Consider the following 27,744-nt stretch of genomic DNA (forward strand, 5'->3'; position numbering starts at 1 on the left):
TCGGAAAGGTCTGATCCTCGTGGGTCGGGATATTCCGTGATTCCGCGAACCCACCTTCCAGCCAGCCCAGCCTGGCAGACGCCCGCTGGCTGTGCGGGGTGAGCACGGTGCGGTGGGTTCTGGGCACATTCCCGAAGGGTGCGCCTGACCACGGGCCATTAGCTGGTCATTAGGGCTATTATCTTAATCATGGGCGTTCCCCTGCTCTGGCTCGGGGTGTGCCCAGGGTCACGCAGGTCTGCTGAGAGGGGAGCAGCCTTCGGCATCCATCCATCCATCCATCCATCCATCCATCCATCCATCCATCCATCCATCCATCCATCCTCCAGTTTCCATGCCTACACCAGAGTTTACCCTTCCCTGCAGGACCACCTGCATAGCTGTGATGTAGATAAAGGTCCCTGCGTGAGGCAAAAAGCCCAGGGACCGGGACCTCCTGTTTTTTGGGAGCAACAACTGCATCCAGGGTGGTCGGAGCGCGGAGGGACAGGCGCTGTGACCCACAGCCCAGCCGGAGGGAGCTGTGGAGGGGCTGCTTTGGGGAGCTGCCCTCCCCTCCTCACCTCCCTGCCGGCAGCAGGGACCCAGGGGAGGCAGAGAATGATCTCCTGGGGATAAATCCCGGCCCGGAGCCATCGGCTGCCTGGCGCTCGATGCGAGGTGACAGGCGGAGCAGAGATCCCCGAGCTGCGGCTCCTTAATAGGCGAGAACAAAACCCGAGCTTGGGTCACCACGTGGGGCTTCGGTGGCCGAATGTGGGTCAGAGGAGGAGGCAGGAATGTCACAGCTCCACAGGGATGTCCAGCACTGCCAGGCAGTCACAGCACAGCAGGGTTTGTTCGCTTTCCAGCGGCACGAGGAGCAGAAGGGGAGCGAATTCCAACCCAACCTCCCTGGCCAGGAGGATTTTGGCTGAGAGGCTCCCAGGATGTGGCCATTTCCAAATCCACGGGGTGCTCTGGTCCCTGGGGCCTGTGGGTGAAATGGGAAGTGTTTCCAAAGCCGGGTGTGTTGGGCTGTGTGGAGCCACACATGTGCCACAAGCTTAGTCAGCACCGGGGCAATCCCTGTGCCCTGCCCTGCGTGCCAGGATCCCTGCCTGCTCCTGACCACCCAGCTGCCTCATGGAGGAAGGTGCTCTCCCCCAAAGACAGTTTTCTCTCTGATGGGCTCTACAGGGTCAGGAGGAGCAGCTCTGTTTGTGTTTATTGCATTTGGGGTCCCCTTATTGCACTGACTGGCCCCTCATTAGGCAGAGAATGCAGGGATGCCGTGTAGTGCAGGGACCCCACAGCTTGGGCTGTGTTTTTGCAGCTCAGGAGATGCCAGAGGAGCAAAGGGTGATCCTTGCTTGTGGCCATGGAGAGCCTGCAGTGGGGCAGGCATTGTCTAACAGCTCCATGAGATCCAAAATGCTGGACTCCTGTGTGCTCTGAGCTGCTGCTTGACCCCATCTCTGAGTTCCCCATGCTCCTCCTGCTCCTTCTTGGGTTCCCAGCACACATCAGCTCCAGTCACAGGGAGGGCTGTGGGATGTGCTTTGCCTGTGCCCCAGTGTGTGCTTTCTCCACAGTCACAAATAAATCCATGCTGGCTTTTCCTGGAAGGTCACTGAACCAGTTTGCTGGGTGGCCAGAGATCACCATGGGGCATCACCACATGGTTTGGATTTTTCCCTTTTCCCTTCTCACCGGGATGGCAGCTTGGGGTTTCTCTAACCACGGCTCAAAAGCTGCTGCTCCAGAGTGGTGCTTTCTCCCAAGGAGGTGGTTTAGGTTTCACAGGCCCCTCCTGATAGGAATTTGAGCAGGCACTAAAACTAGGGCTCCTTATCAGCGTTATCTGCTCCGTAGGGAGCAGGAGCCGGTGCTGGGGCGGCAGGAGGAGCCCCCGGGATCTGCTCCAGGCAGCCCCCACCTCCCGGGCTGAGTCACCAGCGGGCCCAGCGCTCTGCTGCTGGGGTGACGGCAGCTGTGAGTCCCAAAAAAAGCCCCCAGCACTGATGCTTTAATGACAGGCGGTAACAGCCCCGGGAAGACTCATTCCGCGCATACCTCAGCGCTGTGACTAAGCCGCGCTGGGCTGGAGCAGCCGCAGCGTCACCCGGCCCTGGTGTCACCAATCCTGCAGGTCCCAGCATCTCAAAGTGCCCAGCTCCCTCCTGTCTCTTGTTCCATATTTAATGTTCCATGTCCACCTGAGTCGGTAATCCAGGATCTGTATCCCCCAGCCACAGGCAGCAGCCCCCAAACCCAAGCCCAGCTGATCCAGGCACGGCTCCAGTGCACTCGGCTCCTCCACTGCCTCTGGGTGAAGGCAGGGCAGAATAAAGGCACTTTGGCTGTATAATGTTAAAAGACAACAGGGGAAAACATTCCCAAGGTATTAGAGCTTACTGTGCCCTTTCCCTTGGCATTCCCAGTCTCAATTTCTAGACTTTCATCTTGAACACGTAGTTTATTACTGCTGCTTCTCTTTAAATAGTAATATTTGCTAGGAAATGCAGTGGCTGCATCCCTCTGGCCGCTGCTGGGCGTTTATCTCCTCTCTCCTGGTGAGGAGCTGATGGATATAGATCCAGGCAGCTCTGTGACCTTTACAGTCTCACTCGAGTCCAGGGACGTGGATGCAAGATTGTTTCAAGTCATTTTGATTTTATTACGAACCAAAATACTTCACATTCAATGGCACCTCAGGTCCACAGGATAATTACTCTTGGGGAACAAACAACTCAAAGCTTAGATAGGTATTGGTGCAGCTGTAGCTCAGTCAGGCTCTTCCATGAGATCCCAAACTTGGGAGCATCCAACAGCCCACCTGCTTTGGCTCCTGGGTTTCCTGTGAGACATTATTCCAGCATTACACCTTAGCAGGAACTCTGACAAACAATTTACTGTTCAATAAACACACAAGCTGCATCTGCAGAGAACCATCTTCATCATCCAGCTGATTGCCAAATCCAAATCCAGTCTGGTACTGAAGCTCACTGATCAGCAGATGTGCTGGGGGCTGTGTCTGAGCAGTTCCTTGTGGCACCTCCTCAGGCTGAGGGAATAAAACCCCACAAACAGGAGCTTTGTGCTCTTCACTCCTTTTTTGTGGGAGAACATCAGGGTCCTGAGAAACTTTTTATTCCAAAAGCTGCAGTGGCTGTAGCTTGCAGCCTTCCCAATGAGCATTAGGCTGAATCTGAGGATTATATATAACCTGACACCCCCAAATCACGGGGGGAGCAGCTGAAGCTCCTTGGTTTGTGCAGAGCCCTCCTGCTGGGATATGTGCTCATACCACATAAAAGTAACAACTGTTGAGAAGCTTCCCTGCCATGTCCTTTCCCATCCTTTATCACAATTAAGTTAAAAAGACTGGACCACTGCAAGCTCTATTTTTACACCCTTGGGCACGTGCTGGTTGCCTCTGAAAGCTGCTGCTGATTTAGGAAGGAACACAAAGAGGGAGGAAGTGCATTTCTATCCCCTGTACTGCACAAAGTGACTCTGTCCTCATTCTGTGTCACCATCAGCATAAGAGTACCGTGATGCTCTCTGCAGTCACAGGAGGTGTGAGGAATGAATGCCCATTCACGTTTCAGAGCAGCTTATATGGCACGTGATCCTTCCCAGGAATCCTGACAACAGCAGAGTCAAAAGGAACCCAGACAAATGTCAGCATTCATACAATTTAACACAGCTCCCTACTTGTTTTTACAAAAAAGAAAAAAAAAAACAACAACCAAAAAAAAGCCCCAAAAGGTTTTAAACAAAAGGAAATGTCCTTCATTCAACACTGGTAAAATCTTTCAGTGCTGTCAAAGTGACTTCAAAGCTTCTCCACATCTGCCTGCTCCAGCCAAGCAGTGCTGCCTGTCCTCAGGCCTTTGTGATGTACCCTTCTCTGATCAGGAAGTCATAGATTTTCCTGGTTTTGTTCACATCAATCTTGATGAGGGCTCGAGCCTGCGCCAGTCTCAGGCCTCCCTGTTTGTTGCACTCATTCACTAAAGCAGCTTTATATTCCAAATAGGCTCCAGGGACCAGCCTCACCATCTGACAGAGCTGCAAGACAAAAGGTGAAGTTAATAAACACCAACACTTGTCATGTTCTTCCATTCCCAGAGCCCTGCTGGGGGAGGAACACGGGGAATATTTTCCTGAGAACACTTCCAGTGTTTCTTTGCACAGGGGAGGCGCAGGGGAATGCCAGGAGCTGTTTGGATCCACAGGTAGGGAGGGGAGGAGCCTGCTGCATTCAGAACCATTCCTGGTGGAAAAATAAAGGAGGAGGATGAAAGCAAGCCCTGGGCTGGCAGGAGCACAGCTCTGAGTGTGTCCTGTGTGGGCGTTGCTCCTTCCAAAGGAGAAGCACACATGCCAGACTTGGAAGCAGCACTGGGCTGGCTGGCCAGGAGCCAGGGAGGGCATCTGGCTGCTAATCCCCTGCAGACTCAGGCTCCAATGCCTTCTACAAAAGCAGCTCTGCTGGCCCCCTCCAGGAGTCTGGCGTGGAAGCTGTGCAGGGAAGGCATTCTGTGGTTGGAAGTTGGGTAAGGAATGGCTCTGCACAGCCCCTGAGCTCTTTGGCTGCACAGCTCCTGCTCAGCTCCCAAATTCCAGCTGCCTTCCAGGAGCTGCACAAACTGTCTGTCTCCTCCCTTTAATAAGGAAATGTTTCATGCTCATTCCTCACAGATAGGAAATTGCAGAATTCTTCAGACCTCAGACTTTCTGTCTCAGCTGACCAGGAAATCAGATTCCACATACACACACACACACTGATGCCCTGCCATTATTGCCATGCTGAATGGAGCCAGAAATGCCAGTTCCAGACAGAGCAGTGAGCTGATTCCCAGTGCTGCCAGCTCCAGCCAAGGGAAACACACACACTGAGGGCATGCTAGATACAGCTGTGCTTCCTGGGCACTGCAACCTGCCTGGGGCAGTCTTAAGAACACCTCAGGACTTCTATTAACAAATAATAATTGCTTATTTCAACAGTTTTTCACTGAGTTAGAGGACAGGCCTGCACTGGGCTGAAAAACAACCAGTGTTCATTTAAGGAAAATGAACCCCTCTGCCCAGCCCAGCCTCACAGTGCAGGCAGGGAGATGGATGTTGTAACAGCACATAACCACCCTGGTGCTCTGCTCCTCTCTTTGCTAAATAAGCCACTTTGTGCTCTATGTGTAGCACAGGGAATTAAGAAGCCAACTGGAAAACCTGAATGATTTCTGTGAAAAAGGAAGAGCAGTCAGGGCCTGTAAGTGAGGTGATATTCACAGCTCCCCAGCCGTGGTGTGGGCAGCCCTGTGCTGGGAGACACAGCTGACAGAGATGATCCTTGCATCCTTTCCTCACCTCCTTCTCCTTCTCGTTGAGTTTCTCTGTGCCTGGCAGGCCTGTGAGGTTCAGTGGTGGGGCACTCCGTCTGCCTGTGGAATGAGAAAGGAAATGCTGCAGAACTGGAGCACTTTGGAGGTGGCTGCTCCTGGGGTGTGTTAGGGAAGCAATTCAACCCAGTTTGAGCCAAGTGTTTACAGGCAGGGTTATTTAGGGCTTAGCAAAAAGCTCTGCTGATGCCACAAAAGGTTTGGTTTTGCAATTTTAAGCTCTGTGAATGTTGCATGAGACTGGTGAGCTGTTGATTTTTGGGAGGAACTGCAAGACAAAAGCTTTGTGTCAGACTGGCACCAGGCATGGCTCAGCTGGGCTGAGCCTCCTGACTATCCCAGCTGCAGGGAGGGTGTGCCAGGTGTGCTGAAACCAGTACCTTGTAAGGATGCTGAGACTGTTTATTGGTGTGATTAAGCAGCCAATTTCTCTTGGCATTACTGACGACTTCATGAGGCAGAGTCTTCTTCAAATGCCTTTAAGTATGATGTAGCTATTGCAAGGCAAATGCACTTTGGGGATTTGTTTTTTGTCTGTTACAATAAACAGTTCTAAAGGAACATTTATCACAAGGTCATCTGGTATTTCCCACTTTCACTATTGTTTATAAATTTGCTGGACATTACCAGGCACAGCCTAAACTTTCACAAGGGCTGTCTGCTTGCAGGTTGGGCTTTTTTTCCCCAACGGGTTTTTTTTTTTTTTTTTTTCAGGTAACTTGCAGAGCTCAGGACAAAGTTTGGGTTATTTATTCACACTGAAAAAAGTCTCTCACCCCTGAGCTGTGGGCTGCATATTTAGCACTGTTAGAGATAGGTGTCTATCCCAAATTTGGTAAGGTGATGAGACCTTGGGCATTGTGCCACTGTTTGTCCCAGGGACCCTGCCCTGCCCAGGCCCTGCCCCTGGCACTGGGAAGTCTCTCTGCCCCCTGGGCATCTGCAGGAACAGCCAGGATCTGGCAGGGTGTGAGGAGCCTGAGCAGAGAGAGCTGAGGCACTGGGGAGAAGCTGGAGTGTGAGTCTGTGGGAGGTGTAAAGGAAGTTATTTCCCAGCACTGCTCCCTCTTCCCATGGCATGGGGCGACTGTGCTGGGAGGAGACATGACAGAATTCATTTTTACTCTTTTATAAACCCAAAAATACCACACACAAAAACTACACTAAAGGAAACATATCAAGGCTGCAAAGTCAAGAGCTTAGAATCTGGAAGTGAAGCATTAATTTGCCCTCTTGTATATTCAGAATGATGCAGCCTTTAATTAGAGCCACGTGGCAGCTCTTCCCCAGCATCCCTAGGCAGGATGTTTGCTTAATTAGCAACTCTATGGTATTTTGTTTGGGTTTTGTTCCACATGTGATGCTGCTTGTAAACACTGTGAGCTATCACAGCTCCACAGGCAACACAGTCCCCTTCATGGGACGCTGGGTCCTTGACAAAAAAGGAAGTTCATCCCTCATTCCAGACCTTCAGTGGAAGACACTGTCCTCCCTTCTGATGTCCTGAGATACACAAAGCTGTTTTTTCTCCAAAATACCAGACCTTAGCAATCACCAAATAGGTTTAGAACAGTCTGTAGTGCCCTGACTCACTGTTTGGGATCCTGACCCAAATTTCTGAGGCTCTTGGAAGAAATGAGGAAGAACATACAGACCCAGTGTCCACCTCTGAGAGGTTTGATTCAAGTGGTTTAACAGCATCCCCATAAAAATGGGTGTAGGGACAGAGCCAAAGCCATTTTCCCTGGCAACATTTAACAACCTTGCAGTAAAACTTTATCCCAGTCTCAGTCACCCCATGACCTCAACAAATGGGATGGGAATTTATTTAAGTCTTGCTCATGAGGACCTTGACTGACCCCTGAATTTGTCCTTACTGGGCACTGAAAGAAGATGGGGTCCTGGTCTTAATTTGTGTGAAAAGTCTTTTGTTTCCTGCCTTGCTAATGTAGCTTTAGGATAGGTTTTGACCTCTAGTCAGAAAAATCTAGAAATTCAGCAAAAAATCCTGCAGGATATGCGAGTGGATGACTTGCAGATTGATGGAATGTTGATTTTAGCAGTGCTTAACCGTGAGGCTTGAGGATTGACACTCTGGCACTCAAGAAAGAGTCAGAAAAAACTGTCACAGAGACATTACTGGGTTTTCAGCAGACACAATCTAACACTTACCTGTAGTTGAAGGAACTGGTACCGTGGGAGTTAGGCCAGAATCACTGAAAAGAAAGGAAATTTTCAAATTGCCTTCATGATTTTTATGAATAGCTGCATGTGTTGGCCCTGAAAGAGCTTCTTCCACAACTTGTAATAATTATACAATTCAACTTGCATAACCCAAGCCCTGACTAGGAGTCAACAGGATTTATAAATATTTACTGTTCCCACATTGAAAAATATGTCTGAAACCTGTTAAAAAACCCAACAAAGAAATGTGCAGGGGTACAATTAAAAATCCAGTGGAGACTGAGTGGGGAAATTCCAAACCATCCCCTGCACACAGGATGCACTTCCTTTACACTGCAGCTTGCTCCTTAAATCCAAGTGCTCGTGCAGGGTGATGACACATTAATAATGCTGCTACATCTAAAATAATCTGAAATATTTCAGGCATCAGCTGTGCCCTTATTAATATCCATAAAGAGCTCATTTCCCTCCGTGACTTTACGAACAGCAGTTCAGTTCCTGAAATATAAATTTGGGAAAACTGAGGGGTTTGAGTCCCTCCTTTGCCTGCACTCAACCAGCACTATTGCTGTCAATTTTCTACCCTTCTGAATTTTGCAGGCTGTTCCTACTTTGATAAATTGGGAATGGATTTGCTACTGCCAGACAGGAAAATGTGTCTGATGCAAACTGAACCAAGAATCCCAGCAAGGTTTGGGTTGGAAGGGCTGGCTGATGCGAAGCTCATTGTGTCCCACGGGCAGGGCCACCTTCCCCTGGAGCAGCTGCTCCAAAGGCCATCCAGGCTGGCTGAGGGCACTGCCAGGTGGGGCAGGCTCCCTGGGCAGGTGGGGCAGTGCTCACATGTCTGCCTGGCGGCTGAGCCACTGCTGGCAGGCGCTGCTGTCCTGGATGTACTGCAGCACCTCCGACAGCATCGTGCGCTTCAGCCGCTCCTCCTCCCGGCTCTTCTTCAGGTGGTCGTAGGTCCTGGCACCTGTGGCACACACACACACACCCTGCCCTCACCACACAGCCCACACTGCCTCTTCCCTGCTTCAGGAAATACTGGGAAGTTCTCTACCTATGGCCCAACCTCTGAGGTGCTCCCTCTTGGCACCACAAGAGATTAGACCCCACCCTGCACCTTTCCCCCCTGTTAATTTCAGGCCAAAAATGAACTAAAAAGGCTCCCATGATCTAATTCCAGGATAAAAGAGGCCATTCCATTGATGTGGAGGTCTTAGGCCTCTCCCCAGATATCACATGTGTGACAGGCAGTGAAAGTGTCCCAAGATAAAGCCCTGAGACCACTGTGCCATGACATCAATCTTTTTATAATGAAGCTTTTGCAAAGTGGTGCCCAGAGCAGAGCTGTTAGTCACTGTGATCTCCAAGATGATGGCTCCAATCAGCTCCAAACCAGCCCAGCTGGACTGTGCATCATTGCTGAAGCCTTGCTCAGTCCCAGAGCCTCTCTGAACTAAGTGTCTTTTTATTCAACACATCCTGAATGTTGTAAAATCATCCTTCCCTTCCTTGATGGATGGCAATGGGCTGAATAATGCATCAGGTACTTACTGCAGAAATTGGTGATTCCTGCTGCTCTGTATTCCTGGAGTCTCTTTATCTCCCTGCGCAGCTCAAATTCCACTGTTGGACCCCACGAGGTGGCAGGAGGGCAAACCAAAAAAACAAAAGTGGGTCAGTGGGGTGGACTGGGAATATGGCTCTCTGTTATTTGCCAGGTCAGCTCTGAACACACAAACCACAGCCAGGGTTAACCTTCCTCCACAAGACCTCAATCTCTCTGTGTCCCCATGCTCCTTGGTCACAGATTTCAGCTGGTTTCTGGCATTTGTGTACTCAGAAAAAGCATTTTCTCTTCATGCTTTGATAGTCCCTTTGCCATACCCTAGACAAGGCAAATAACAATCATGTGGGATTTCTGGAAGGCATTTCAAGAGGTCTGAGGAAAACTCCAGTCAGGCTCCTTACACATCAAATATTCTCTTGGAACTATGATTTTCCTAGCTGGACTTTCCAAAATTTTTCCTTGCAGACAATTTTTTTCCTGCAGTCAGTAAGATGAAATTATGAAATGTTTCTTTTGCTCAGAGATGTTTCCTGTCTGCTGCTTTCATCAGCTGCCTTCCAGCACTGCTCAGTTTTACGGGCAGCAAGTTTCCTTGTGAATTTATTTCCTGCTGCTGCTCAGGAGACCTGTGCAGTGCCTGTACCTGACTGTCAGGGTCACCTGAGGATCTGCAGCCACTACAACAACAAAACCAGGCTCCAGGAGCAGCACTCCCATGTGGGACTCATGATTTTGCAGGGTCATGCTTTTGGCATTTCACACAGGGTGTCCTGAAAACACGGGCACGACTGCGTAAATGCTTTGTTCTTTCTAATGAGCAACAACTCTCCCAGTTTAAGGCACAGAATGGAGCAGGATGTGGTGACTGGGACTGGAATCTGCCTAAATGCATGCTATGGGATGATTCAGGGATGGAACAATGCCTCTCCCCTAAGGTAAGGACATAATGACCACTGCACTATATAATTATGTGACATATAATAGTTTAACGTGTGCCTTTCAAAGAATTCAGCTTGCTGCCAGCTCCCAATCTCTCCACACAGCCATAACATAGGGATTTTATTCTTCCCCTGATACAGAGTCCCAGTAAATAAACAGTGGTCTTTAGATAAAAAAAATATTACCTTAAACACGTGACCAGCATGTTCAGTCAGCTGTGAACTCAAACAAAGAGCTCGGACACAGTTTAGTGGAAAAAACCCACTCAACATATCAAACCACAAATGGATTTGTTTTCCTGAGGTAGTGAGATGGGGGAGGAGGAGGAAAACCACCTCCTGCCCTGCAGGAGAGGGATCTATTTAGGAGAGGGATGATGCAAGCCATGCAGTGTGAGCAGAGCTGGACTCACGCGCGTGGCTCTCGATGAACTTGTCGTGCTCCAGGGGCCCCAGGATCCGCGCAAACCTCCTCATGCTCTCGTACAGCTCCTGCACCTCCTTGGGGTAGCGCCTCTCCAGGACTGCAGGGGGCAAGGGCCAACATCAGCACTGCTGTGCCAGCAGAAAACACCTCTGGGGGGCTGATGTGAGCCCCAGCCCGGGGACTGCCTAAAAATCCTCATTGTGGCCCTTTGGTGTCACCACTAGAAACTGCTGAGTAAAAAGCAACAAGAATTACAGCCCTTAAAATCCTTAAGGCATTAAGGGTGATATCTAAATGTTGTTCAGAATTTTTCACAGGAGTGAGGTGCACTTAAAAGGCCTGGGTTTCACCTTCCCCTTCTTCCTCATTCAGCAGAGCCCAAATTGCTGCTGAAGAGCGATTTTGAGGCAATAACTAAAACACTGAGCTGGGAGCAGTTAGAACCAGACAGCTGGAAACAGCTGGGGCAGGAAATCTGCTGGAATTTAGAACATCTGAATATGTTCCAATATGAACAAACCACACTGGTGACCTGGAAATGGTGAATGTGTGAAGTTCTGCCACTTTGAACTGAAGCAGTTACACCTGATACTCACTCTGAAATTTTCTGAGGTTTATCAGGCCATGATCTCTTATAATTCTGGAAATGAAAGAAAATTATATTAATAAAGGTCATTACTCCTGCACTGCCTCAAAAACACAAAGACTTCAGAAGAAACTTTGATTTAGACCATCAGAGGAGCCTAAAACTAAACACGAATGAAATTTCCATCAGCCCTGGGCTGGCTGGAATGGAAACATGATGCAGTGTGTCTTTAATCAGGGTAAAGTTTGGACAGTGGTGTGCATTAGCCCTGAGCACAAAGGGAGCTGCAATCACTTTAAAGGTTGGAAATTGCTTCTTTAGGCACAGATTTCACATCTACAGCATCTTATAACTTGTCCTTCCAAAATCAGAGCTAATGAATGTCTCATGAACATGATTTCCAGCTTCAGAGAGAGACAAACATCCCTCTGCTAAAGCACAGGGTAGGGCTGCACTGTAAATGCCACTGGGAACAGGAAAAAGGCATTTTTCCATGGCAGCTTGGGTTTTAGAGAGGTGATGGAGGTAACTCTGGGCTTGAACAGCTCCTGATGGGATCAGGGGAGGGAGCAGAGGGAAAAGCAGGTGCCTGATAAATCCCTTTGGCACCAGTGTGAGCAGTGCCACGTGCTCATTGCTCTCTGGTGACTCCACAAACAAGATACCACAGAGCTGGGCTGTCAAGGTCAGGTCAGAACTTGCTCTACAAAATCCATTACATTTCCTCTGCTGGGCACAAAACCTTCCTGTCTCGTGCAGAGTCACCTTTCTGAGAGTGACATCAGCACTTCTGTGTCATTTTCCAGATTTTTGTCCCATCCTGCTGTTGGAACTTCACAAAACCTGACACTGATGAAACCACAAGAGTTCTGAAGAGCCCTGTAGCACTTTCTTTCAGTATGACAAGATTGATCATTATGGAAATGACACCACATAAATACTTTTTATTTATGAATTATGAAGAACCAGGTCAATAATTCCTGTCACTCAGAAGAACTGTGTAGTTTTATGAGAAGGACTGGAGCAGCCTCACTTCAATCTCTAATTCTTCCAGCAGGGAGTAATCCAGCAAGACATAATTTTAAATATTGAACAAAGTATTTCAAAGTTATAATAAAACTTAATTTAATTAAGAGATTGAGTCATTCTAGAACACTGACAAATGAGCTGAATAAATTATTCAAGCCCACGTCAGCAATAGGGTTATCTTCAGTGTGGAAAACTAACTTAGGGACCACTAGGATTTAAAAATAATGATGCAAATATTTCTGGGGAAAAAGTGGGGGTCTAGCAATCAGTCACAGTCTGGCAGGATTTTTTTTTTTCCTGAAGCAGGAAATTAATGATGTGTAATCCATCAGCATTGCACAGAGCAGGAAAAAACAGAGATACTGCTTCAAAACTCACTTTTTCCGTCTCTGTCTTTCCTTTAACCTGGAATGATAGATATCTACTACTGCAATCTTCAGAGCTGCAAAACACAGAGATTAAAGAATTCATAAGCAATCACTGCAGGAGGCTGAATTTCAAGCTTTTATGTTCACATTAGGCTGGAATGGTCACTGCTTTGCTGGTTTAAAAATCCTGAGGCAATTTTCCAGGGGCATCAACTCATTAGAGACAAAGCTGCAGTCCTTGCTACCTGGGGAAGGTTTCTTTTGCTTACTCCTGCCAAATTCATCACTGGAAATACACTCATGTAAACATGAACCTGGGCAGATCCTGAGAATTCTCCTCTTCCTTCTTGGGACTGTTTTGCTGTCAGCATTTATTTGTTCATTCATTCACACAATTGCCAAATATTCCTTCTCCTGAGAAAAGATTGCAGGATCTGAGGTGTCACCTTTGGGCAAAGGCCTCTTTGCCCAGAACAAGAACTCCACAAAGCAGACACAGTTCTGAACAAAGTAGCCTTTGCTACAGTTGTTAAAAACATCTGGAAGATTCCAGCTTGTTAACTTTCAAACTTATCTGTCTGCCAGGAGGACAAAGAATAGTTCAGGACAATGTGAAGAAGCCCAGGAAAAGAGCCATGCTCATTAGAAATCACATCCTTCCCAAAATCAAACCTGTCTGCAGCCTGCCTGAGCCACTCTCAGAGCCTGCAGCTCCTTTTTCCTGCAGCCATTAGCTTAATAAACTTTTTTTTGGGGGAAATTCTTGAAAGACAAGATAAAGAGACACCTATCACCTTCCATTCCCTCGCTCTGTTAGATAACACACAAATTCTGGGTCATTAAATGAGTGTAGAGGTGGCTGATTTTTAGTGGTTTTTAAATTTTTTAAAATTATGGTAGTAATTTCCATGTGCTTGGCAGTGGTTTAGAGGCTGTGACACAACAACCAGTTTTTGGAACAAGGGGAAATGGGGTGGCCCAAGGGGGACAGAACCCAGGATCCATTTCTCTCTGTAGTTACAAAAAAAGAGCAAAACTGATAGTGGTAGTTTATTGATTGTGCTCTCAGATTAATAATTAATAATGCAATTAAGAAGTGTGGTTATGTGTCTATTTTAAATATGTATGGAAGTGTAAACACCAGGAAGCCCCCAGCCCCTGGGAAATTCAACCCTGCATCCCTCTGGGTAATCAAATTTCACACAAACAGGGACAGCTGAAGCCCAAAGGCTGTGGGGATTTGCTCAGGATCCCAAGGAAAAAAACCTTTCAGTTTGTCCCAAATTGATCTGACATTAATCTAAGAGTAAAGGGTTCTGTAAGAGGAGGGGTGCTGCAATATTCCTACTTATTTTTCCAAATTTCTTACATTTTCCAGCATCATCATGTATTTTCATAGCGAGGGATTCAAGTCTCCTAATTTAAGAACAAGCAGAGATGGCAAATTCCCCTTTGTGTGGGGATGAGAAATTGGGAATGCAGCAAGTTAAACATGAATGAAATCCATTAGGAAGGGTTGGAATTGGTGCCAATTTACAGAAAATATTTTTGTAGTTTTGAAACCCTCTGCAAGCTCAGCCAACTTGTTATTTTCTGGGGTTTGTGTGGGCAGAACTTAATAAGTACATGCAGAAACTGCACTGGAGAACCTCTATAAATATCACAAGTAATTATGCACCTCTAACCATGGAGTTTTCATGCTTTCACCTGAGTGCACAATATTCTAAAGAAATGATGATCAGCTGGGGAGAGGAAGGAACAAATGAAGAGGAAAAAAAGGAGCTTCTGCTTCCAGTGAAATTAGTATTTGGTGCCATATGCCCTTTTGGAGGGGCTTTTGTTTTTAACAGCCATATTCACCCAGGAGCAGGAGATTAGCAAATCTGGAATGCATGAATAACTCTGACTACTACACTGCTACACATGCATGGAAATGAGAGGGGAGATGCTGGGGGAATGAGAATGATCTGCCTGTGCTTTTCCCCATGGATTCTGGATGGGAGGCAGTTGTTTGTGCTGCTAATGGGAGATAATCCAAGCTCAGAGTGTCCACTCTGGGCTCTGATAAAGCTCTGCTCACTGCAGCTCTGAAGGCCCCACTGATAGGCAGCAATTCAAGGCTCCTTCCTCCATTCAAATAAAAAAACAAACTCAAGTATTTTGGTTTATCCAGAGTGTGTCCAAACCAGTTTCTTTGCTTTTCATTCCTCTTCAGCTTCACTTGGTGTGCAGGAAACTTTGCTGAGCACTAATGAGTGAGAGCTTTGTTCCATGGGAGCAAACCTGCCTTGGCAGGCTAGGCCCAGATAATGGGAAGAATGCAAATGAATCCCAGTAAACAGCCTGTGGGACCAGTGTGTGCTGGGCTGGGGACAAACTGAAGGGCTGCAGTCCAAGCTCATCCACCCTGGAGGAAAGCAGGAGCTGTGGCAAACAGTTATCTGCCTTTGGAGCATGGCAGGAACCTCCACAGCACAATAAACACCATGTTCTGCCAGGAAGGACACTGACTGCCTTGCAGCTTAAAATCAAATTGCCCTGCCAGTTGCAGCTTATTTCCACTCACTTCTAAATCTGTGGTTTCAGCAATTACTTTGCAGTGTTAGAAGTGAAAAATCATTTACATGAGAAGGGGGGAAAAAACTGGGAAAAAGATAAATTACCAACGTTCTAATTCAGCCTGATGAAAACTTGTAGTTCATGAAATATTCAAGCACTGTGGGCTGAATTAGGGTTGTAACTGGTTGGTGCTTTTGATCTGTCCATTATGTTTTTGTGTAACTGCAATATATATTTGCATGCTCTTACTGTACTGCCAGCACTGAACAAAGGACAACAATTCCAGGATTTAATTGAAATGTGAGAGATTTCATACAAATTCTGGCCATCTCATTAATACTGAGAAGTGACTGAGTGATGTCTGTGACCTCCTGTGAGGTGAGGAGAGCAGGTACAGGTTCTGTTTTCCTCATAGAAGCTGCCTGGGAGTCTCCCCACCTTGTATTAAATTGCATTTTCTTGTGGGAATACCAAGAGTTTGTTTAGAGTGACACAGGGAAATCTAACAGGTAAAATACATGAGATAAAACTATAAATATAAAATCATATAAAAGATATAATACATCAGAAAACAGAGGTCAAGCAGCTCAGATATAGAACTTCTTAAAAAATAATTTTACAAAATATTACGAAAAGCAATGAGGGAGAAAGGGAACAAGGGGGAATTCCACTCCAATGGAAGCACAAATATTCCTGTGGGATGTGCAGCACTGAGCACCAAGAGATGGAAAGAGAGACCACAGAAATTAGAATTGTACTGGCTGGGGTGTTCCCAGGGCCCAGCCTGAGTGATTAGCAGAAAATTCAATATAAAAGTCATTTTCAACAATTCATCTTGAACCCAGTGAGGTTTAATGTGTGGCAGGAAAACAAATGGAATTTTCTTCCCAGCCTGAGCCTTATCTTGGCTGCAAGGCCCCGTTTGGGTTTCTCTGGGCTATGAAATGAGTTTTGATACCTGTGTCACATTTTCACCTTCACAGCCAGGTTGTCTCCCAGCCCCTTCTGCCCTTCAGCTCCTTAAACCAGCCCTGCTCTCTAGAGCCAGTGCTGAGCCATTTCCTGCCCCGTGGGCTCCTGCAATTGGGTTGCAAAACTCTCTCAACAAAAGTGGGCAGCTTTAAAACTGCAGCACAGGGAGGATGTGGCTCCTTCCTTTTTTTTTTTTTTTTTTTTGGTATTAAATTGCAGTAGTGAAAGATCTCATTCCAAACTCTTCAGAAAAGAATTCCTTCTCTCCCCAAAATGCCTCATGTGAAAGGGAAAAAGCTGGCAGGACCCTGGGACTTCATTTTTGGCAAAGCTTTCTCTCTCACATGGGCAGCTCTGGGACAGCTGTGGGAAGGCAGATGCCAGAGTTCCTGGGCCAGGAGATCCAAAATGCAGCTGGTCACACTCCACCACCTCTGCCAAGCAGTTTGCACACAGCAAATGCCTGACATCTCTGCCCAAACACTGAAGACAACTGAAGGATGGAGTAGAGAACAGCCAATGAAATTATCAGGCAAAAATATTGGACAGACGGGGGAAGCATTTTCTCACACAACACATAATTAAATTGTGAACTCCTAATTTGATTGTGGAAGTCCCTGTTGCAGGATGTGCAGGAGCACAAGCAGATCCAGCTCTAGCAGGAGTTAGCAGAGCTCCTGGAGGACAGGACCTGGCAGGAGAGATCTCAAATGGCAGAGCTGTGCCAGGGAGGAAGGCAGGAGTGAGGGCAGAGCTGCAAAACCTGCCTGACTGAACATGAATCTATCAATTAATGTGCAAAAGTAGAGATTATTCTGCTTTTTCAGTTCACCAGGACCCAGAATGGGATGAAACAGCAGAGAGCTGCCATGAGGAATCCCTGCCATGGGCTCAAGTCAGTGCCCCTCTCCATAAATGCTGAAAGGGGAGAGGCTGACAGACTCTCCTACCCTTCCCTGAGCCAGGGGAGTTTGCATTCCTAAAGCTCCTGCACACACTGCTCAATTCCCAACTGGTTTTCTTAACTTTGCCAAGACTGTCTGTATGTAACAGGATTTGTCTGTCTCCAAGGGATGCAAAGGCTTTAGCTCAGAACTGCCTGACACAGATGGCAGAATTCTGAGGCATAAACACAGGACTTTGAAACCCTGTGTGTACTTACAACCATGGGGAAAAGCAGGATCTTCTCCTCTCTCTGATTAAAATGTCACTTCAGTAATTCCTGTTATTTCATGTTATTAAGGCAGGCTTGTTCACAGAAACTCAAAGCAGGAACTGGGTTCATCTTCACAAAAAAAAGGAAGTCACACACAGCTGATGCTACTCTAACTCAGGGCATGTTGAACATATGAAAAATCACACAGCTTCGAGTGCAACACTTCTAATGTGTTTCACATAGCCTTAAACTACACACCTCCTTCCTGCCTGCTTTAATACCTACCCTGACAGATTTAATGCATTAAAACCCAAACATTAAACCCCATACATTAAAAGTGTATGTTCCCTCTTAAAGTGTGTGGAGAAAGAGACCCAATGAAAAGCTGCACAGGCATGTGAAACAGTTTTCAGACTGGGTACAAAAATATGGCACTTACCATGCAAAATGTCTGAATCATCTTCTACAAAATCAATATCTCTCAAATCCCACTCAGCATAGTTGTCAAACTCCTGTTCAGAGGGGATTAATACATTGTCACTAACCAGCACTAAAATATTGGCCTCAGGTTTCAGAACATGCACAAGGACTGGGAACAGATAGATTTACTCAGACACAATGTACAAGGCTCCATCCCTGAGCAACAAACAGCACAGGGGAGCTTTACCTGGGAAAATGTGTGTAAATGCACCCCCATGGCTGCAGCTGCAGCAGGATGTTGTGACAGGACAGTGGGAATTAATCAGGTCATGACTCCTGACTGTGATGGAGATCAGTCACAGAATGTCCTGAGCTGCAAGGGACTCACAAGGATCACCAAGCCAAACTCCTGGCCTGGCTCAGGATACCCCCAAGAGTCCCCACTGTGTGCCTGAGAGCCTTGGCTGTGATTTCTGGGTGCTGATTCTGCTCAGAGGTACAAAACCAAGCCCCAGTATGGCTGCACTCATTCCCCCAAGGACAGGAGCAGGAACTGGGGCTTTGGGCACGGAGAGCAGTGCAGGTGTCCCCAGGGGTGTCTGGAGCAGGGCTGTGCCACCTCAGGCAGGTGACAGTGCTGGAGCTGATCCTCTGGCAGAGCAGCCAATTCCAGCACCCAGCAGGGCCACCCCCAGCTGGACAGAGGGACATTTGGACATTTGGACATCTGGTGGCAGCAGCAGTTCCTGCAGCCTCGCTGCCTCCCTGGCTCTGCAGGCCGCCAGCGCCACCTCTGGCAGCAAAACCTCAATTAATCCAGAGCTTTAATCACCAAATATCTCAGCTTGGAAGGGACCTGCAAGGGTCAGAGCCCCTGCTCCTCGTGGGATTACCTTAAATTAAACCACAGGACTGAGAGCATCCCTCAGTCCTGTGCCCTCCCGAGATGGTTTTAAATGAAGAGCAAAGACAGGTGGGGCAAACAGGGATGTGTGAGCTGAGCTTGCACCCAGCAGCAAATTTAAAATAATAGGAGAATCATTCTTACCTCAACAAAGTCAGCTCTGGCTGGCATGTACCCTGCCATGTCCCTGGAGAGCAAGGAATCAAAGGTGGGCCGTGGGGGATCATCAGCAGCTGAAAAAAACAAAGGTTTTCACTTGTTGAGTAGGGCCTGGGATCTTTTTTAAGGATCTGTAAGTAAGTGTTTATTTTTGCAGGAAAAGTGGGAATAATTAGCTGAAGAAAAATATCCTGATTGGGCTTTTATCCAGTGTTACAGTCAGAAAAGACAGAGTTCATCCAGAGAAAAATGGAACAATCTGAGATCTTCGTAGTATTCTCAGGAGTCAGACACAAATTCAAGGTAATAAACAGGTAATAAAATGTAAACTTTACATTTTGGAGCTCAGCATCCCCCTCTAAACCTCTACAGATCCCTGGGGGCTCAGCATGCAGGTTCTTTTAGTTAATAGCAACAGGAGTGTTAAATCTGCCTTCTTCTGGGGGCTATTGACAGAGCTGCAATTAAAGGCAGAGAACTCCCAGTTTTTACAGCACCTCCCAGCTGAGGAGCTCAGTGTTTTACAGACAATAATAGTCTGAGGCTCACAATGCACTTGTGCAGGAGCTGAGCATTGTGTGTCCCACGGCACAGATAAAGCAGGCTGAGGCACAGAGAGTTTGTCTTGGCCCAGGGCACATAAAAATATCAATAACAACCAGGGACAGAACCAAAATTGCCCAGTTCCTACTGTTTAGCTCTAACCACTCTACTGGGAAATGTAAACCTCCAGGCAGCCAGCAACTGCCTCACCAGAGAGGCTGGGGAGCTCTGGAATGAACAGCTGCCAGACTGGGGGAATGCTAAAGATGTGAAATGCAAGGAAAACTGAGAATTTGTTAACTTGCTGCAGACTTTTTTAACAGGCAGCTTTCAAGAGAGAGGTGTGAAATCAGCATAGTGTAAAGGAGTGATTTTGTGACAAATTAAACCAGCAGTTAGGCCTGGGACACAGTGTGTACACAGTGATGTGCACATGATCAGAGGCAATGCTTGCAGGCAGAAATCCCCTCTGAGCTCCCTTTGCTGTGCAGGCTGGGCAGGCTGAGAACCACACTGGTATCTGTCTGCATGAAGGAGTTTTGGGGTGGATTGTAATCCAATGGGTAAACCAGCCAGATTTCTGTGTGCTCTGGCTGTGGAGGAACTTCTGCTTTTGAAACCCTGGTGTTTGTGTCAGACCATGCTGCTTCCTGCCTTTCACCATGGAACTGGCAGCCTTGTCTACCTGACACACCCAGCAATGAATCCAGTGTGAAGAGAACCCTACTCCTGACATTCTCCAAGCCAGTTATCAGAACAGGTTATCCCTTTGGGAATGAAAGCAAACAGGATGTGTGCTGCCTGTCCCTCTCAGAGCTGCTGATTCCTGCCCTGGCAGGGCAGGGATACTCACACTGGAAGGGAATGGCTGTCTCGTGGTGCTGAGCCTCCTCTGCCTGCTTCAGGTTCAGCAGGGTGGAGGCAAACAGGGGGTTGTTGATGAAGTGTTTCATGTAGTGCTTCTCACACTCTTCCTTGGATTTGGTGCACATCTGGTTGGCCACATCCTGCCTGGAATGGGGAGAGGAGGAGGATTCATGTGAGCAACACAGAAATGTTGGGGTTTTTTAAAAATTTCTCCAGTGGGGAAAGATAATTTTGGACAAGAGATTGGTTGTGTGCAGAGCAGTGGCCTGTGATGGTGTCTGAACTCATGTTCCCAGCACCAACACTCACATGTTTGTGCCAGGGAGCATTTTTGGGTGCCCATGAAAAATGAAATTCACTGTTTTCATATGGAAAACTCTCTGGCTGATGGAAGGTACCACATCTAATAGGCTTGAAATTAACTGATATTGAGAGCTTTTTCCATGTTTTACTGACTCCAGGTAAGGGTCAACTCTAACCAGTTACCAGTCTTACTTCTGACAGCAGTGTGCACCTAAGAACTCTCAGTTCTGCTTCTGTGAATTCTGGGGTTCTGTACTTTTGACACAATAATAAAGGACAAGACAGGTAACTCATGAAAACAGGATCTGATACTCCAGCCTTCCACTCTGGCTGCTGAATTAGTGTCTCACCCACAATGAGTCACTGAACAGCCAGTGTGCACTGATAAATTCAACAGTGAGATCCAGGGAAAAGGAAGGAAAAACTGCCCATCATTGACTGAAATTGGCTGAACCCCTGAATTCTCACCAGTTCCCAAAGCCACAGTCCATCACAGCTTCCAGGAGAGACATTTCCTCCTGAGCTGTCCAGTTTGGATCCAGGACAGGGAAGTCAGATGTCTGGAGAAGAAAAAAGCAGAACAAACTGTGACCCTCTGTTCCAACCCACCTCAGAAAGGGCAAAGAAGTTCTGAACCACGGGGAGATAATTCTGGTAGTTTTAAACTTTCACAAAACCTGATTGATTAATTACTGGATTACTTAGGGCACTGGGCCATCAACCACAGCAAACACTGGTACATGCTGTGTCTCCCAGTTGTAATTCCACAATGTTATACTATGAAACACAGTAAAATTACTGGAGACTTTACGAACTATTACTTTTGAGGAAGGAGAAACAAGCCTAGAGAAACAGAAGTCATTGTACTTGGTTCAAGGACTGTGAGTCTAGTGAGGTGCATTGTGCTATCCAGGCACAACAAAAAGATGCAGCTGTAAATGACTCCACTACTCCATCCTGTTCCAGGTGGATATTTTTCTTTTTAAAATAGTTTTAAACCTCTGAATCAAAGACTTGCATCACTTAACCTTTCAAAGTAATATGAGTAAGCAAGGGTCCCTCACTCCTGGGAAGCTGTGAGAGCCCAGGACTGAGCAGGTGTTATCCAAAAGGAATATTTACCATTATCTCATAAGTGTGATCACTTTGATGCTTCTTGTACTCAAATCCTCGGGTGAAACACTGCAGAATAAAAGATCAGAATTGTGTTACTTCTGCTCTGAAAAGCTTTTCACTGGTCCCTTTTTTAACCTTCCTTCTCTGATCACATGCCCACATGTCAATCTCTCACCCCCAAACCCCTGTGTTTGTGATTCCCCTGCTCCTGAGCAAACACATGTGGTGATGCATGTATGGAGGGAGCAGTTATTAATGTCCCTGGACAGCCTGGCACCAGGCAGGCCCTTCCTGGCTCTCCCAGAGCAATGAGAGGCTCTCACCTGCAGGCACAGCAGGAAGGGAGGGGGCCCACACTCAGCACACTTCACGTAGGGCTCTGTCAGGTAGGAGGAGCAGCCTCGGCACGGGGGTTTATCAAAAGGGTCACCTGGAAAACAAAAAGAAAAACAAAAAGAAATCTGTCCTGTGACACAAGCACAGCACTGCTTTGGCATCCCCTAAATTCAGCTGTGTCCAGCCCCAGCAGTTCATGGCTCTTGTGGGCCCAGCTCAGGATGTTTGTGATTATGTGGGTTTTAAATGAACTCAACTGTGCAACAAAATAAATAATACTGTCAAATTATAATAGCTTCAAATTGTAAGAGAGCAGGGTTAGGTTGGAGTATTGGGATGAAATCCTTCCCTGTGAGGGTGGGAAGGCACAGGGTGCCCAGAGAAGCTGTGGCTGCCCTTGGATCCCTGGCAGTGTCCAAGGCCAGGCTGGAGCAGCCTGGTACACTGGAAGGTGTCCCTGGTCCTGGCAGGGCGTGCAATGGGATGGGCTTTAAGACTTCTTCCAATCCCAGTCTGGGATTCCAGGATTCTGATTTTTTCCAAGAAAACAGATTTGAACTCAACTATAGAGAGAAATACAACAAAACTCACACTGAATCATTTGTGTGACCAATAAGCCACATCCCCAAAGTGCCACATTCACACTTTGTTTTTTTTAACACTTTCAGGGATGGTGACTCCAAAATCCCACTGCTGCAAGAAATGCTGGTAGCATGCAGGTTTTTCATGCCAGATGTGGGAGCTGCATTCTCTGATGGCACTTACTGCTGAAGGAGGCCAGGCGCTCCATCCTCCCCTGCTGCTGCTCCTGCCCCTTGCAGTAAAACTCCCCAAAGCCTTGTCCTTGTCCCAAACCGGGAATCCCAAAGGGAATTCTCTCCCTGCAGCCGCCTCCTCCACAGCTCTTGCAGGTGTGATCCTCCCAGGATGCCCTGAGCAGGAAGCAGAAGGGCTGGCAGCAGCTGGCAGACCCCACTGCACACCGATCTGAGTCTGATCTCTGCCTGTGGGGAGAAATCAAACACGGGGCTGTGGAGTGATGGGGATGTGACCCCAAAGTGAGGTTTCAGTGGGAAGGGATGTGCTGAGCAGAGCTGTATGCAAGGGAGCGCTCTGCACCTCCCAGAAGCACTCCCCATACCCCACTGCCCCATATCCCATCCCCTACATCCCACTCCCGAATCCCCACTCCCCACAGACAATCCCCAATGCCCTGTATCCCAATTCCCATTCCCCATATCCCAACTCCCAATCCCCAATGCCCTGTATCCCAATTCCCAATCTCCCCATATCCTAATCCCCACATCCCATATCCCATTCCCATATCCCACACCCCATATCCCACACCCCATATCCCATATTCCACATCCCCACCCATATCCCCCTCCCCAATCCCATACCCCCATATCCCTTATCCCAATCCCATATCTCATATCCCATATCCCAATTCCATATCCCCATTCCCATATCCCACACCCCATACCCCATATTCCAATCCCATATCCCATCCCACATCCCATATCCCATATCCCAATCCCCTCTCCACCGCTCTCCCCCTCACCGCCCGGCCCCGCCCCCGCCAGGCCCCGCCCCCTCCGGTCCCGCCGCGGCCCGCGAGGCTCCGTGAGGGGCGCGCGCGCTCCCGTTGCCCCGCGCCCCGCTCCGCCCGAACCCCGCTCTCCGCGCTGCCCCCGGCGCGGCCCGGTCCCGCGGGGAGCCCCGGGGGTGCGGGTGGCTGAGGGTGGCGGAGGGTGGATGCCGTGGGTGCCCATGGGTGCCGGGGCCGCCTCTCACCTCGCTCGGGGCCGCGGGTCGGGCCCGCGCGCGCCCCGCCGTGCGCACGCGCCGGGGAGAACCGCGCGCCCCCTGGCGGGCCTGAGCGCGCCGCAGCGCCCGCCCCGCCCCTCACGGGCCCGCCCCGCCCCTCACGGGCCCGCCCCGCCCCCTCAACGCCCCGCCCCTCACGGCTCCTCCCCTCACGGCCCTGAGGGCGCAGCGCCCGGCCGGGGGTCCTGGGGCGCTCCCTGTGTTACACGGGGTCAGCCGCACCGGTACAGGCCGTGCTAGCGGGGTGTGCTGTGCGGGAGAGCTCTCGCCGGTGCCAGAGCTCCTCTTACCGCCCCGGAGTCACCGGAGCCGCTTTCCCCCGGCTCCTGGCGGTGTTCGGCCTTCAGGGGGTCCTGCCAGCGCCTGAGGGGGCAGGGGATGGTTTTCATAGGGAATGGGCTCTCCAGTGCCGTCTTCAGCGGCCTGCCTTGGCCTTTGGAGCAGGTACGGGAGGAACCGGCCTTGTGGGGGATTAGAACAACGAGAGAGAGAATGCCAGAGTGGTTTGGGTGGGAAGGAACCTTGAGGATCATCACACACCCTGCTGTGGACAAGGGACTGACCCAGGTTGTCCAGCCTGGCCTTGGACACTTCAGGGGTGTGGGACCTGCTCCAGAGCCTCCTCACCCTCACAGGGCAGAATTCATTCCAAATATTCCATCTAACCCTGCCCTCTGGCAGTCTCAAGCCGTTCCTCCTTGTTCATCTCTGCTCCTTACCAACAAGATGAAAAATATTGGCAATTATTTCCTTTTCCTTTTGCCCAGCTGCCAGCACATGTGAAAAATGATGGGAAAAAATTAAGAATTTGGGAGAGGCAAAGTCTGGAATGTCAATGAAATATTTATTGCTTCTGCTAACAGGTTTTTCCTGCATCTGGAATTAGGACTCTGGGTGGTTAATGGAAGGAATCAGCATGTGGGAATCTTCTCAGCTGCTGGTTCCTGCTGTTCCCAGGAAAGGTGATGCATCTGCAAGGTAAAAATGCTGTTCTGGAGCCTACAGCTTTCTTTGGATTAGGATATTTCACTGTGGAGGGTCTTCTTGTTAAGCCTCTGGCATGGGAATGAAAAAATATTAATGAGAAGCATTAAAAATCTGTGGAATCTTATAGGGTTTTCAGTGGTATTTTAGTGACACAACATCTCCTAGCTGACCTGAGCTGAAGCCACAGACCCGAGGTGACTCCTGGAGGGAGCAGTGACAGGAAAATCTTTTCTTTTCTGAAGTCTGCTCCAGTGGTTCCTAACTTAGCAGAGGCCTGAAGGTGCCACCACCCTGTGGCTGCTCGATGGCACGTGTGAAACAGCTCCAAAGGGTCTCAGCTCAATTCCCAGCCCCTCTCCAAGCACGTTTGTCACTCCAGTTGCACTCCAGGAAGATCCATGTGGATACTTTGGAATGAATTAAGTGCTCACACGCTGCTACTCAGAGATTTTAATGTATGGGGTCATTTTCATTTGCTATTTGAAATTATTTACTGATAATTTCTGCTTCCCTGTGCTCACCTGCAGCCCCCAGGTGAAACACAACAGTTTTGGGGTAGCAAACCCAGAGGCCACACACACAGAAATCAGTGGGAGCATTATCAGGCCTCTCCCTGCAGGTGAATCACGGAGTCCTGGTGGGATCTCTCGACGCTGTTGGGAGGAGTTTTTTGTGGCATCGGACACACGGTGGCGATGGAAATCACCTTTTCCTCCAGAGCTTCGGGCTTTGGAGTGCTCAGCAACCACACGTGTGTGCCCCGAGCATGGAAGGATGAAATATTTCTGTTCAATCCCAAATAACTGCTGACATTTCAAGTGGCCGAGGCTCCAGAGAATCCACAAAACTTTCTCGTAAGCATTGATATAATTTAAATTAAGACGTTTATGTTTAAAACAAGAGCAAATGGAGCCTCGAGGGCTGGTGTTTTGCTTTGAAAAGTGATCTGACCTTTCTCTCTGTTCCTTGGCTGCCAGGGCTTGAGTGGTGCCAGGCTGGCAGTGTCACTGACCCCCTCACCCGGGTTGATCTGTCCTGTGTTTGCCCTGGGGGTGTCATCAGAGCCTGGTCAGGAGAGGTGGAACCAGCCCTTGGCGTCACAAAAGGTAAAAACATTTCCTCTGTATTATTTGGAGTTTATTTACTAAGGCTAAACTTCCTTTATTTATTTATTTATTTTTTTTGAGAAAACAGAGTGGCATGAGTTTGCAGTGCACATGCTTGGAAGTTGTGGAATGAGAGTAAATAACTGTCCAGTTTTGGAGCAGGACAGGAAAAGGGTGTGCATTTACCACCCCTCCTCCAAGGCAGAACGTGGTTCAAAAATTTCAAAATTTTGCAAACTATTGGAAAATATGTCTGAACCCTGTGAAACAATTAAAACTCAGATTATTCCAGCCCAGGCTTGAATCCCAGAATGATTTAGGTTGGAAAAGACCTCCCAGATTGAGTCCAACCTGGCACAAGGATCAGCCCTCACTTTACTCCAGCTGATTGTTCCAAGTGATTCCTCAGCCTCTCCTCACATGCCTTCCCCTCCAGACCCTTCACCATCTTCACAGCCTAAAAAAAGCTCCTCCAAATCCCCGCTGGGTTTTTAAGGTTGATGTGTCTAACTAGCTCTTTTCCACGTGTTCATGCCTCTCTCTGCCCTTGAGAGGAAGAGTTGCTGCAGGACTTCAGTGTATGAAGCAATCCCTCCCCCAGCAGTGTTTGGACAGTGTTTGTACCTGGATGGATGCTGGGCTGGGCAGACAGGCAGAGTGCAGGTGCAGGTTTTAGCAGGCCTGGAGCTCTGGGAACAGCAGCCAGGATGAACTCAGCACCTGTCGTAATCTCCTGGTTTTGTAAGTTCTGTATATAGTTATTATCAGTGATTTGGGACCAACCCCTCAAGCACTCCCCCTCATTTCTGCAGGAGTTGGGATTTAGCACTGGAGATGATTAACTAACAACAAAAACCTTCTCTTTAGCTCCTTCATGAAATACTTGATCAGAGGAAGATTCTTTATGTAAAAGACACATCTATATCTATGCAATTATGGCTACAGAGGTATAATTAAAAGTGTCCATGCCCAAATTTCCCAGATTTAGACCAAGTGGATGTGACAATAAGGTCTGTTCCCCCCAATAATTTTATTAACTACAAAACCCCAGATCGGATTTTCTGGCTGGGTAATTCTTGCCTGCAGTGGGCACCATCCCACCACGTGCTCCCAGGTCAGTGTAGTTTCCTGCAGAGTCTCACACCTAACCACTACTCTGGTGGAAATTATCTGTATTTTGGAACAGGGGCAGCTCACTGTCCCCACTTCTGTACAGCCTGCACAGGTCATCAGATCCAGCAGCATTAGGATTTAAACTTGTGTTACTCATTCCACTTGAATTTCAGCTGCCCTGTAATGCCATAGAGTTTTATTTAAACCCAAAATGTGAGAAAAAGCATTGTTCATGGACAGGACAAGCAGCTGAAGGTCAAAGACAAGCAGGAGAGGCACTGGCAGTGCCTGGCCCTGCCTCGCCGTGTCCTCAGCACCTGTTATCAGCTCTGTCCTCGCTGCCCGTGCCAAGCAGGGACAGGGCAGCGCCCCGAGCCACGCGGGGACCTCGTGCGCAGGGACCGGGCTGGGGTCTCCTGCCCCCACACCCACAGGGGGGACACAGGGGTCCCCAGCTCGCACGCCCCTGCTGCAGGGGGGTCATGGCAGCGCACACGGCAGAGACCATTCTGGAATATCTCCAGTGAGGCCACTTCACACCCTGCCTGGTCTCTGTTCCTGGGCATTGACGATGTCTTTTCGCTCACCTCTTGTCGAGGCTGAGCAGGCCCAGCTCTCTCGGCCTTCCCTCCCAGGAGCGATGCTCCCGGGGGTCCCGAGGGGTCGCGGGTTCGAGCCCGGCCTCGGCCCCGCCCGGCTCTCAGACCACGGGCATCGCCTCACGGGTCCCGCCCCCACCGCGCCCCCCATTGGTCACGCCCCCCGCGGCGGCGCGGGCGGCAGCCAATGGGAGCGGCGCGGGGCGGGGCGCTGGCGGGGCGGGGCGCGCGGGCTGACCCGAGGTAACCCCGATCACACCACCGGAGGGCGGGCCCGGGGCG

At 48.8% G+C, this 27,744-nt stretch overlaps 1 protein-coding gene and 1 long non-coding RNA gene across 4 annotated transcripts; one reads left to right on the plus strand and one right to left on the minus strand.

Moving 5' to 3' along the window:
* Positions 1 to 2,630: 2,630 nt before the first annotated feature.
* On the minus strand, positions 2,631 to 23,700 carry TADA2A (transcriptional adaptor 2A). 2 transcript variants are annotated; one of them, XM_056506727.1, is made up of 16 exons: positions 23,625 to 23,700; positions 22,596 to 22,834; positions 21,818 to 21,924; positions 21,501 to 21,560; positions 20,847 to 20,938; positions 20,062 to 20,219; positions 18,651 to 18,739; positions 17,622 to 17,694; positions 12,506 to 12,569; positions 11,109 to 11,152; positions 10,499 to 10,609; positions 9,132 to 9,203; positions 8,415 to 8,547; positions 7,560 to 7,603; positions 5,356 to 5,429; positions 2,631 to 4,056 (listed from the first exon to the last, which is right to left on the minus strand). In XM_056506727.1, exons 2-16 carry the CDS (start codon positions 22,618 to 22,620, stop codon positions 3,871 to 3,873), a joined length of 1,332 nt encoding a protein of 443 aa, XP_056362702.1. In that variant the 5' UTR covers positions 22,621 to 22,834; positions 23,625 to 23,700; the 3' UTR covers positions 2,631 to 3,870. The 2 variants fall into 2 exon arrangements, with proteins under 2 accessions (XP_056362702.1, XP_056362703.1); XM_056506728.1 differs by lacking the exons at positions 2,631 to 4,056; positions 8,415 to 8,547; positions 23,625 to 23,700 and having other exon boundaries at positions 22,596 to 22,925.
* A 221-nt stretch (positions 23,701 to 23,921) lies between these two features.
* On the plus strand, positions 23,922 to 26,704 carry LOC130260927 (uncharacterized). Of its 2 annotated transcripts, XR_008841878.1 has the most exons (5): positions 23,922 to 24,101; positions 24,521 to 24,635; positions 25,264 to 25,498; positions 25,622 to 25,750; positions 25,832 to 26,704. It is a non-coding gene; the product is annotated as an uncharacterized LOC130260927 (long non-coding RNA). The 2 variants fall into 2 exon arrangements; XR_008841877.1 differs by having other exon boundaries at positions 23,928 to 24,101; positions 25,622 to 26,704.
* The last annotated feature ends 1,040 nt before the right edge of the window (positions 26,705 to 27,744 follow it).

The sequence above is a fragment of the Oenanthe melanoleuca genome, chromosome 19 (genome assembly GCF_029582105.1).
Source record: "Oenanthe melanoleuca isolate GR-GAL-2019-014 chromosome 19, OMel1.0, whole genome shotgun sequence".
In the NCBI taxonomy this organism is placed as follows: Eukaryota; Metazoa; Chordata; class Aves; order Passeriformes; family Muscicapidae; genus Oenanthe; species Oenanthe melanoleuca.

Bases quoted from the DNA above. Each gene is read 5' to 3' on its own strand.
- TADA2A (XM_056506727.1), bottom strand. From the start codon at position 22,620: ATGGAGCGCCTGGCCTCCTTCAGCA. The intron at 11,153-12,505 runs GTGAGTTTTGAA...TTTCATTTCCAG, and splicing joins GAAAGACAGAGACGGAAAAA to AATTATAAGAGATCATGGCC. The intron at 9,204-10,498 runs GTGAGTCCAGCT...GGGGTCCAACAG, and splicing joins GTTCATCGAGAGCCACGCGC to TGGAATTTGAGCTGCGCAGG.